Here is a 12,377-nt window from a genome sequence, read left to right as displayed (position 1 = left end):
CAGGCACAGTGGGCTGCAGTCAGTGCCCCAAGGAAAAGAAGACATACTGGCCACTAGGAACATTCCATTAATCTGTGGTGAAATGCGTTGACTCACCTAAAATCTTTACCAGCTATTCCTTCAATTTTGCCACTCAGAAATGTTACAGAGATGGGACTATGTTCTTGCTGAAAGGGAATCTTGGGGCAATGACAAAGTGGAGCAAGGACCTGTATCAGTTGCTTAAGCATCACTTTTGAGTGGGGGCTCTATTTTATTTAATAAAAAGAATGGGACATAGTGTCCCCACTGGCCCCTGCCTATTGGCAGAGGGTTGAGGCTATTAACTGGACTGATTTAGATCAAGATATGGCTGGGAAATGACAACAGAGGTGGTGTTGACACTATATTTTGCATTAAGAATATGAAAATTGTGCACTGAAAATGTGCAAAAATTATTTGAAAAGATAAAAATATTTTTAAAATGTCTTATACACTCACAGAGATTTCTCTTGTAATCAGTATATTTTGCATTCTTTCTCTTCATATCACTGTAAAACTCTTATTTGTATTTAAGTTGAATTTAGAAGTGGTGAGTCTACTGACACTAACAAACATACACAATTATATATAAAAATAGATGACAACTAACCTTTTCTTCAGTCTCTGAAAATTTGAGCATGACTTCGGCAGATAACTGAGAAATACTTTCATAATTGTCTTCATTTAATATCTGAAAAGCATTAAAAAAAGAGTTAATTTCAAAAGTGTGCCTTGTGGGGCATATTGAGCGACATAATCACTCAAAGCAACCTTGACTATCATTGTTATCCTCGGTTGATGATACTGATATTGAAAGCCTCTGCAAAGGAAAGCCAAAAACTATAGAATCTTTTCAATACGTCTTTCATGGTATAAAATGTAAAATTCTCTGGTAATATCTAACACTTAGTTTTAGTGAATAAACTACTGTATTATCACACAGTCCACACAAAAATATTCAATTGTATTTCTACACATAGGCACAACATCAAAATATATTTTTGCATTCAGATTTTTCTTATGATCAGTGCGCTCTTATCTCTTGATACAGGGGCGGACTGACCACTCGGGCACATCGGTCATGGACAGAGGCCCGGAGCAGCTATGGCCAGCCTGGGGAGATCAGAGGATCTCCCAAACCGTCCCAGCAACAATCAAGGCAGCAAAGTTTGCAACGTTAGTGATATCAGTTTCCCAGCGGTGGCACTCTGTGTTGGAAAAGAGGAGGGGATACGGAGTGACATCACATCCCCTCCCCGCTCTTACACAAATAAAGACCTCTCACTGCATGTGTGAAGGAGGAGCAGCTGTGATGATTACAGCGACATGCTGCTCAGGGGAGGATGTGTAGTCAGCCCGAACAGACTGAAATGGAAGGTAAGCTGGGGCAGAGATAACAGTGTAGGCACCAGAGGAGGAGGATAATTTGAAGGAATTGGGGGCATGATGAGAGACACAAACAAACAGTGACTAAAAATGAGTAGACTTACCAAACACTCACCAAACTTTCACACAAATACAATCATGCATGCACACTAACTGACACACTGAACAAAAATACCACTATTCATAATATCACACACACACACACACACACACTCTGAAATGCCATACAAATCTAGTCTTTATACAAACACCAGCATTTACACATACAAACACATTTACATCAGGGGCTTAGCCAGGGGGGCACCGAAGCAAGTGCCATCAGAATGCCCTGGGTATCTGCTGTCCAAATTTCCTCCTCCCTGAGCCCATTCCCTCTATGAACAGAAACCACACTGCTTCTTTTAAGAGCAGCACCTCCTGGACAAGCTGCAGGGTCCAAAGCCAGCAGCAGCTAAGCTCAACCCCCAGCTTCAACAATGTGGCCATAATGACAGGAACAGCTTGGGAGACATGGGTCAACTTCCAGCTCTCCAATTACAGCAAGGGGTGAGTGACAGTGAGCTTGTGTGTTCTGTGTGCTAGTAACCTTCTGTGTGTGTGTGTGTAGTGAGATTGAGTTTGTGTCAGTAAGCTGTGAGAGCTTGTATGCTGTGGGCTGTTTGTAGTGAGCTTGTAAGTGTCCAAAAGCTGCAGTGAACTGTGTGTAGTGATTTTTCTGTAGTGAGCTTGTGTGTCTGTGGGTGAGCTTGTGAATGTGTCAGTGAGCTTGTGCGTAGTGACATTATGTGCATATCAGTGCGCTGGCTGTAATGAGCTTCTGATCTTGTGTGTGTGTATGTCAGTGAGCTTGTGTGCAATGAGATTGTGTGTGAGTTTGTGTGTAGTTAACTGTTTGTAGTGAGCTTGTATATGTCAATGAGCTTTCTGTAATGAGCTTGTAATGTGTGTATAGTGAGCAGTGTCTAGTGATTTTTTTATAGTGAGCTTGTGTGTTTGTGAGTGAGCTTGTGTGTAGTGAGCAGTCTGTAGTGAGCTTTGTGTAGATTTTTCTGTAGTGAGCAGTCTGTAGTGAACTTGTGTGTCTGTGGGTGAGTTTGTGAATGTGTCAGTGAATGACCTTGTGTGTAATGACATTGTGTGCATATCAGTGAGCTGTCTGTAGTGAGCTTGTGAACTTGTGTGTGTCAGTGAACCTGTGTGTAATTAGCTTGTGTGTATCATTGAGCTCTGTGAGTTTGCGAGTAGTTAACTGTTTTAATGAGCTTGTATGTGTCAATGAGCTTTCTGTAGTGAGCTTGGTATGTGTGTATAGTGAGCAGTGTCTAGTGATTTTTCTATGGTGAGCTTGTATGTCTGTAGGTGAGCTTGTATGTAGTGAGCTTTCTGTAGTGAGCTGTGTGTAGTGAGCTTTCTGTAGTGAACTTACGTGTCTTTGAGTGAGCATTGTGTGCATGTCAGTGTGCAATCTTGTGTTTATCAATGAAGTTGTGTAGTGAGCTTGTTGTGTGTATCAGTGTAGTGATATGTGCGTAGTGAGCTTGTCTTCATGTATTACATTGACGTGGACAAAGTGCAGCAGCATTCACAATGATTTTAACACTCGGATACAAGCATGTCTTCATACACATATCCTCACACTGTTATTTAAAACATTTATTTAATACTGGTATAAGGGGCCAAGAGGCAATTTTGCCCAGGGGCTCAGAAGGCTGTCAGTCCGTCCCTGTCTTCATATCACTGTAAAACTAGTATATTTAAGTTGAATTTAGAAGTGGTGAGTCTACAGATGCTAACATACATACACAATTGAATATCTAAATCTATGACAACAAACCTTTTCTTCATTCTCTGAAAATTTGAGCATGACTTCGGCAGATAACCGAGAAGCACTTTCATCATTGTCTTCATTTAGTATCTGAAAAACATTTAAAAAAAAAAAAGTCTTGAAGGGGCATATTGAACGGCATAATCAATACACCCTGTTCTAAATTATTATGCAAATTCTATTTAAGTGTCACAAAGATTAAATATTTTGTTTTTCAGTTTAACTCATGTCTCAGGGCTCTTTTGATCACTGAAAACAATCTCGGACACCTGTGATAATTAGATTGCCAGGTGAGCCCAATTTAAGGAAAAACTACTAAAGGACGGTGTTCCACATTATTAAGCAGAGCACCATTTTCATGCAATATGGGGAAGAAAAAGGATCTCTCTGCTGCCGAAAAGAGTGAAATAGTTCAATGCCTTGGACGAGGTATGAAAACATTAGATATTTCACGAAAACCTAAGCGTGATCATCGCACTATTAAGAGATTTGTGGCTGATTCAGAGCACAGACAGGTTTGTGCAGATAAAGGCACATTTAGGAAGACTTCTGCCAGATCCATGCATCGGATCAAGAGAGCAGTTGCTAAAATACCATTACGTAGCAGCAAACAGATATTTGAAGCTGCTGGTGCCTCTGGAGTCCTACGGACATCCAGGTGTAGAGTCTAAACCTCCCCAAAAATTCATCCTTGAATTCAGACACCTGTTTCTTTTCAGAAGCAGAACATTGCATCTATACACTGATTCGATTTACATGTAAACAGCTTCATTTATACACATTACCACTACACACAAATACATTTGGCATTTACACACACCAAAATGAACACAAACGCATGCCATTGACACAAACATTCTGAAACTATACACAAATATACCATTTCATATACAGACTTCCTCAAATGTGTCTTTGCTTACACACACACACACACAAATATATACATGACACTACCAGGCATAGGCAACCTTTGGCACTCCAGATGTTTTGGAGTACACCTCCCATGATGCTTTGCCAGCATTATGGGTGTTGCAGCATTATAGGGAATGTAGTCCACAACATCTGGAGTGTCGAAGGTTGCCTACCCCTGCATGACTAGACACAGGGCTAATTAATAGAAAACTAAGGTGCACTGTACGTATAACCAATAACCATAAAATGTACTAATAAAGAAAGGTTCACTCCTGTGCGAAAAATACATCACTTATTTAATAAGTCACTATGTTTATCATTATTTATTTGCATAAATAGTGAATTAACCTTTTGATAACTCCCACATTAGGTGATAGTGATCACTCATATGTAAAAAAAAAAAAAAAAACCCTCACAGAATATGATTTGATCACAACAGAAAAAAAACTGGTATAAAACAGAGAGAAAGGGAACATACATAGTGTAAAACTACATAAAATTATATGAATAGGGGAGGGGGGATAGGATGGCACTCACAAACAGGGAGCAGTTATGTACTACTACTCAGAACATGGAAGATCCTCTTTAATAATAGAAGTTTGAGGTCCACATAAGCAATTTTTAGAAAATAGCCTTTACTGATATAGCATTAAGAACCGGACCGCCCGCAATCCACCTCTACAGCTTCAATGTAGAGCTCATCAGATCAGCAGCAATATGACACTAACACACATGCACAATTGTATATCTAAATGTAAGACTACAAACCTTTTCTTCATACTCTGAAAATGTGAGCCTGACTTCTGCTGCAAACTGAGAAGCACTTTCATCATTGTCTTCATTTAATATCTGTAAAGCATCAAAACCAGAGTTCATTTGAAAAGTGTACCATGAAGGGTTTTTTTTTTTTTAGCAACTACTGAGCAACCTCACCCATCATTGTTGTCTATGCTGGGTGATATTTAGAATCTCTGGGTGTGAGGGTGAGACAAACTTCACTGATTCAGTTTAACATAAAAAACAAAAACAAACCCAGACTCACGGTAGTTGAGATTTCCCCATGAATTGGTTAGTTGGTATTTATTTCACAATCAATAGCTAACATTTTAAACCTTTCTGTATAACAACAAAAATCATCAGGACTGACACATCTTAGGGAGCCCCATCATATTATCGGTGGTATTGGACCTATAAATAAAGTGGGTGGGGTCGGGGGCGCTGGGGAGAAGATGGCACTGGTTGTCCCCACCCAACTCTTGGCAATTATGACAGTAATGTGGTTTGGGGAGGACATATGATTGCCTCCCTCACCTGTGAGGAGAGTCTGTGGCAAAATATTATGACTTGGGGTGACATGCCATATGGATTATGTGGGGCTATGCGATAATAAAAAGGGGGACATTGTCACGTTCCCCGTGCCTCCATACAGCGTGGCCGCATCCGATCTCTGCGGTCATGCTGTTATAATAATAAAAACCTGCCTAAGGCAAGTCAGCTTGCCATTCAGCACCCTCGTAGAGCGATCCCCAACCGGTGTGGTGTTCTAATGAACGTTGGCCGCAGCGGTCTCACGAAACTATGTAGCCCTGCCTCTGTCCTCAACAAATATGGTGCCGACATGCGTGTAACGTCACGCAAACGACGAGCAATGCACGTTTTGTGGTCAAAGGCTATGCACAACCAATCATAGCCTTAGGAAGGTTATTTAAACTCAAAATAGCATTTGGTCAGTACCCTGTCGGGGTTACCACTAGTTGGTTAACAGAGAGTGCGTTCCTATTCTAGTTCTTTTTGGTATATGGCTTTGGCTTGTATTTTGACTTTCCCGTATTTCTGGTATCCTTGACTTTTGGTTTGTTTTCTCATTGTGTCTCTTTCTGTGTCCCTGACCTCGGCTAGTATTTTGACCATTCTTTATTTACGTTAAGTCCGGCCATTCTAAGGCCCGGTATACATTATCCTTGTTCATTGTGTTTTACATAGTCCTGCGTGATGGGTCATATAGTAATTGTGACAGACATGCCATAGTCCCCCCTTACTGCCACCGATTAACAGTGGGTGAAGTTACTAATATAATGAAGAAGGGCATGCCAGTTGTCCCTCTTCCTTGCCTCTGGTTCCTGCCCAAAAATTTTGCCAATGGCACTGTTGGCTAGTTGTTCAGAAACGCGTAGCAACCCCACTAAAAAGATCCTTACGTATTTCCTTCACACTAATATCATGAAAATGTATTTAACCTGGACAGAATTGTAACTATCATTTAAACTTTTATACATACCATTCCGGACATCTTTGCATGGGACCTGCTGAAAGACAGAGATAAATGCTGTTGATTAGAATATGATTTGAGCTGTGTTCGATTAGGACTTCATGGGGCTGCAGCTGAAATTTGATTTTTCATTTCCAGTCTCTGGAATTTGCAGTACTATATAAAACCATCTAAATATTTAAATATATGTATCTAATATGTTTATGAGTATTTATAAACTGGAAATGTTATTCATATTAAATCCATCTTTAAAAGCATGATGAGTAACTGTCATACCTGGGGATGCCACGCGGCAGCCACAAAGATCCCGGTCCCACGCCACTCTCTGGGGTGATATCTCCAGGACCGTTTTCTCCGTGGAACTGCAGACAGCTCTGCACTATCTGCATGATTGCCAAATTTCCATTCCAACCTCATGCCACCTACAGGTGTCCTTTGAAGTTGCAGGACCCTGTGGGTGTTACACTTTATACTCACCTTTTAGTGATGTCATATTTGTTGGACGTCTTGCACAGGTCACACGCCTTTGTGTGTCCTGGTGCAGGGTGACAATGGTGTCCAAAAGTATTTTTTCTAGCCCTATATATGTTCCCCCCTTTCTCGAAATCATTGCCCTGTGGTGGCTCTTGTTAGCCTGAGAGTGCATTTAGTATTCTGTTTTTCCTGCTGCTGACCTGCTTTCATATTTTGTCTATTCTGACTCTCTGTATCTCTTTGACCTTTGCTTGTTTTCTCGTTCTTGTGTACCTCTCTATTCCTTCACCTAGGCATCCTTTGTTACTACAATTTCTTGCCTTTTTAGTCCTGCCACTCTAAGGTCCGGTATATGTATATTGTTCTTCCTTCTATTTTGGCTAATATACTTCTCCCCGCGTGTAGGGGTTACCCCAATCCTGACAGTAACAGAGAAATCAGTAACAGCAAAGCAAGATGTATAAAGGGTCAGAGTATTTTATACTGGTCTTAGGGCGTAGGAAATCTTTTGGATAATGGGCACAGGTGGTCCGATGTGCTGACAGGACAGGTTTAGGTTATGATCAGATTTAGTGTAATTTGTTTTCTTTTATTGTAAATAAATCTGAGCAATCGGAGGTTTAACATTTTGGCATTATGCATCTTTATCTATATCTGTCTCTTCACCACCTCTCTCAGCATGTCAATAAGGGGAATATGACCGATTTTATGATGGCAGCCATGAATAGCAGCAGGTGTCTGACAGTGTTACTCAAATCTGTCTCATGCAAACCGTTTCATGTATCATGAAAAAAGCATGCGTATATCTATATGTATGTCTGTGTGCGTGTGTTTCGTGTGCATGCATGGATTTGTTTGTGTATGAGTGCCTGTGGGTTGCATGCCACAGCAGCTGGCAAAAGCCTGGAATAAATCTAAATAATAATATAAAGCCTCCTGTCTGACATAAAATGCAATCATTTTTGATAAACTATATAAAATTTAAAATATCCACACTGCTGTAGGACTTACTTTATTTGGGTAAAATAATAACAGCTCAGTGTTCTGGAGACATTTGTAGAACACTTTACTTTTGGTAAAAGTAGTCATTATTGTCCTACAAAACATTATTATCCTATAAAATATATTTGGGGCCAGTACAAACCATTGTCTGGAAATCTATTCATAATCAGGACTATACATAGGACACAAGGTCACGCATTTTGGCTGAAAGAAATTAGATTTTGTCTAAGGCAAAGAAAAGTTTTTTTTTACAGTAAGAACAATAAGGATATGGAATTCTCTGCCTGAAGAGGTGGTTTTATCAAAGTCCATTCAGATGTTTAAACAGTAATTGGATAAATACTTGCAAAAACATAACATACAGGGATATCATTTCTAATTAGTGGGGTAAATAGCTGCTTGATCCAAGGAGATATCTGACTGCTATTTTGGGGTCAAGAAGGATTTTTTTCCTAGTTTATGCAAGATTGGAAGCGCTTCAGACTGTTTTTTTTGCCTTCAATTGGATCAACATCAAAAAAACATATGTTAGAAAGGCCGAACTTGATGGACCAAGTCTCTTTTCAGCTATGTAACCATGTAACCATGTAACTATGTAACTATGGTTTACTGTTCTGTATCATCTCGTATTTTTTTTCTCTCACTCTCTCTCTCTTAATGCATATATAAATATAAATGAAATAAAAAAGACTTACCGTTACCTCTAACAAAAAATAATGCGACTCTTTCTAATTTCGTAGTCAAATGGAAAGTGAAAGAAAAAAACACAGCATATAAATGTATTCCTATCCTGTGGGCTGGATGCTTATTTCAAATATTACCACAAAATGCTGAGTGAAATGTATTTCTGAATACTTACCGCGTGTAATTTTCTTAAAGTCAAAACTTCTGTTTTACTATATTCTTTTATAAGATTATAATTATATAATTATCTTATTGATGGATGGGAGGGCCATGTGAAGCATTTCAGGAAGTATCTTGGCTTTATTCAGTAAAAAGGTGAATTGTGGTTTTGACAGTAGAATTGCAACATGTAGGCCAGAATAACAGGGAAGGAGAAAATGTAAGTTTTTCAGAGCAGCTTTTTTTGTTAAATTTTGAATACGGTTGTCAAAACACATTTTTGGGGGCAGTATTCTTGCATGCAAAATGTTGTTGTCAAGGTTATGATCAGATTTAGTGTAATTTGTTTTATTTTATTGTAAATAAATCTGAGCAATTGGAATGAGGTTTAACATTTAGGCAGGTGCATGAATCGCTTACATCCTTACCAATCTGCAGTAAGAAAGGGGTTAATAATTATCGGCTATCCATCACACTCTGTTCTAGCCCCTGACCCAAATATAATCCCCTTCCTTCACTGCTCAATAACTAAGTAATACGGGGAAGGATACTGTGGCCTTTGTTTCTAAGTGTAGAGGGTTTTCTGGAAACCCGTGTTTATAATTGATTAACCATCCTAGAGCCCAGGAAATGATATTGGCTACTGGGCAACAGCAGGGACCCCTCCTCTGAATATTAATCCCTAACATCGCTATCGTCACATATGGTATAAAGTCAAAGAAGTGCTGCACACAAGTAAGTTTACATAGGAGCTCTGTGGAGGAGGGGTCCGCAACCCACCTGGAACAACAAGAAGTAGAGTTCCACAGACGTCACAATGTAGGATGAAGGCAAAAAAATCTTTATTGGAGATCAATAAGGACAAAAAAAGATACAACGTTTCGGCCTAGAGGCCTTTTGATCTACAATAAATATTTTTTTGCCTTCACCCTACATTCTGACACCTGTGGAACTATCCCACTTGTCACATATGTATGATCAGCAGTGGCCATATTGTCTAGGTGGCCCATGAGGCAGATATAAATTTGCCAATAAAAGGAGAGCAGTAATCTCTGAATGAATTTTAAAATGTGTAAATTTAGACAGCATTATAGGTTACATTCGGGCTTGATAACTAACTGCATTCCATACTTTCATATAATGTGCTGGGGTTCCTGGAGGCTATTTTATTGGTAGGCATAAATTAATCCAAATTTTGTTTAGGAAATTTTCATTAAATTACTGGCAGATAACCAAGACTCCATGAGTTGCTCTTAGGGGTACATGGAACACAAAATGTTGTAATTGTAGACATATGGGGGTGTAACAGGTTCACCTTTCCTGTCCACACAATGTCTTGGAGAGAAATTGTTACAAACAAACTCGTGCTAGTGCATTAAACTCCAATGTTTTAAGTGTAGGAAATCGCCCTATTCTGTTATAAAACAAAAATAAGCAACTACATTGCAATATTTTCAGAAATAGGCAATAAGACAATTCACACATAAACATATATTTGTTAAAAGAAATAACCAAAAGTTACAAACCCAAAAAGCAGAGTAATTATTAAATATTAAGTATAATTAAGTATAAATTATTGTCAGAAAAAGTAAAAAAAAAGAAGAAAGTCAGTTGTACATTCAGTATCTAACCATATACATCAAAAGAAGATCTGACCCAAATTGTTTATACATAAGATCCCTTAAATAGACTAGTAATTCATAAATGCAAATACATTTAAATATATAAGCTTATTATGCTAATTAACTTGTGCTACCTTATGCTATATCAAATATGGAGTTCTATGTAACAACGTAATGATCTAACCATAGTACTAAAGTATCATTTAAAGTTAACCTTCATATGTAAAATCCTGAACAAATAAGAAAACAACACGTGATCTGTCAGATAAGAAAATACTTTGGCTTCTTACAACGCAGTTCTGATTCTCAGGTACCTAGAGAAGATTCTCGGAGCTGATTGACATTGTTTTCACTAGGACAAGTGTGTGAAAGTGTTCAACTTACATAGAAAGGAAAATTACAAAAAACGAATACAATTCTAGCTCAAAGTAACCATTTTATACCTAAATGTCCACTGGTGCAATGCTCAGTTTCTACTAATTAATAACGGATTATTTTTTTAGTAAGCTATTCCCCCTGTCTAATTTCGTTTATTCAGAAAAACAGAAAATATCCTGAAATATAATAATAAACTTACATACCTCACCGGTCATCAGGATGCTGCAGCCGCTCAGAGCTCTAACAAAAAGTTAGTGAAAGTTTGATATGCAAAACAAGAAAGAAAGAGGTTGGCAGGTCCACCACAAACAAATCAGTCAACCAAATCTATATCGCTCTGTTTATTGTAGAATAATAAAACGTAAAGAAGGCCAAAGTCTCCAATGGGCAGTCACAGTTACGTGAGGCAAAACAAGAACAAGACTAAACAAGAATAACGCATAAAGCTTGTAGTTATTGCTCTTCATGATATTTTATTACTTTACGATAAAGTGGACATTTTTATATTTGATTACCCGATTTATTTGTGATGACAATGCCAGCTTTTTTTTTCTCCTGATTTACATTCCAAAATTTTGATTTAAATAAAGCAATCATGAAATTTAGTAAAGAAAAAAAGATCCACTTGCTAATTGATATTGGGGGACGGGGAGGGGACTAAAGAATAATTGAAAAAAATAATGCCTGTTGAAGGATAAATGGTTTATGGATATCTCCAGAACATGTCTCATAACACACGAAAACATTATGTATCTTTATCTGTATCCCTGTCTCTCTATCCAGCACTCCTCCAAGCATGTCAATAAGTGGGAACGGACTGAATTAATGATAGCAGCCGGTGTCTGTAGGCAGAGTGTGACTCCTATCTGTCTCAGGCAAGGTGTTCTATGTATAAAGAAACAAGCATGTGTGTATATATATATATATATATATATATATATGTCTGTGTGCGTGTGTTTGTATGTGTTTCTGTGTGCCTGTATGTGAGTCTCAGGGTGGTATGCCACAGCAGCTGGAAATGGCAGGGAAATAAATTAAACACATAATATAAAGTCTACCGTCTGACAAAAAAAATAAGATTTTTTGGAAAAATTATGTAGTTTAAAAGATTCACAATGCTGTAGTACATATTAGGATATATTAATGTTAGCTCAGTGTTCTGGAGACATTGATTAAAAAAAAACCTTACAATCTGTGTTGTAGTTTAATGTATCATTAACCTTTTAATGTTATTATTATCCTATAAATAATGGTTCACTGTTATGTATCTTCTCTCACTTTCTTTCTCTTTATCTCTCTCTCTATCTTCATATATCAATGCAAATGTATATATTTAGTAAAGACATACCGTTACCTCTAACAAGAAAATAACGTGACTCTTTCTGATTTTAGTCAAATTGAAAGTGAAAGAAAAATACACTGGGATAGAAATGTATTCCTATTCTGAAAATTGGATAGAGAGAAAGAGAATATATGGTGTTGGACTATATCGTGTGAGCTAGACAGTTAGTCTAGGGCAACTTTAGGGTATCGATGTAGTGTCTTTTTGAGGGTCTCTTTACTGGTGTGTTTTTTTTTTTTTTTAAGCAGCAGCACCCCCAATTTTTTTGAGAGATATACTCCTACCTGTGTACACTATATGCCC

The 12,377-nt window shown here is 38.1% G+C and overlaps 1 protein-coding gene across 6 annotated transcripts in view; it reads right to left on the bottom strand.

Moving 5' to 3' along the window:
• LOC134586623 (apolipoprotein L3-like) overlaps nucleotides 1-12,163 on the bottom strand; it is a 38,697-nt gene extending 26,534 nt beyond the window's left edge. Inside the window, exons 1-4 of one of the 6 annotated variants that reach the window (XM_063442262.1) lie at nucleotides 12,087-12,148; nucleotides 6,423-6,447; nucleotides 4,913-4,993; nucleotides 3,242-3,322 (exon numbers count right to left, since the gene is read on the bottom strand). In XM_063442262.1, the coding sequence (XP_063298332.1) occupies nucleotides 3,242-3,322; nucleotides 4,913-4,993; nucleotides 6,423-6,434 (174 nt within the window). In that variant the 5' untranslated portion in view covers nucleotides 6,435-6,447; nucleotides 12,087-12,148. Of the gene's footprint in view, nucleotides 1-3,241; nucleotides 3,323-4,912; nucleotides 4,994-6,422; nucleotides 6,451-8,584; nucleotides 8,625-10,935; nucleotides 10,966-12,086 lie in introns of those variants that run through there. The other 5 variants (XM_063442261.1, XM_063442265.1, XM_063442264.1 and 2 more) reach the window with 5 other exon arrangements.
• Between the last annotated feature and the right edge of the window lie 214 nt (nucleotides 12,164-12,377).

Source organism: Pelobates fuscus, chromosome 2 (genome assembly GCF_036172605.1).
Source record: "Pelobates fuscus isolate aPelFus1 chromosome 2, aPelFus1.pri, whole genome shotgun sequence".
Lineage (NCBI taxonomy): Eukaryota > Metazoa > Chordata > Amphibia > Anura > Pelobatidae > Pelobates > Pelobates fuscus.
The sequence above is the reverse complement of the archived record's forward strand: the minus strand, read 5'-3'. Positions and strand labels throughout refer to the sequence as shown.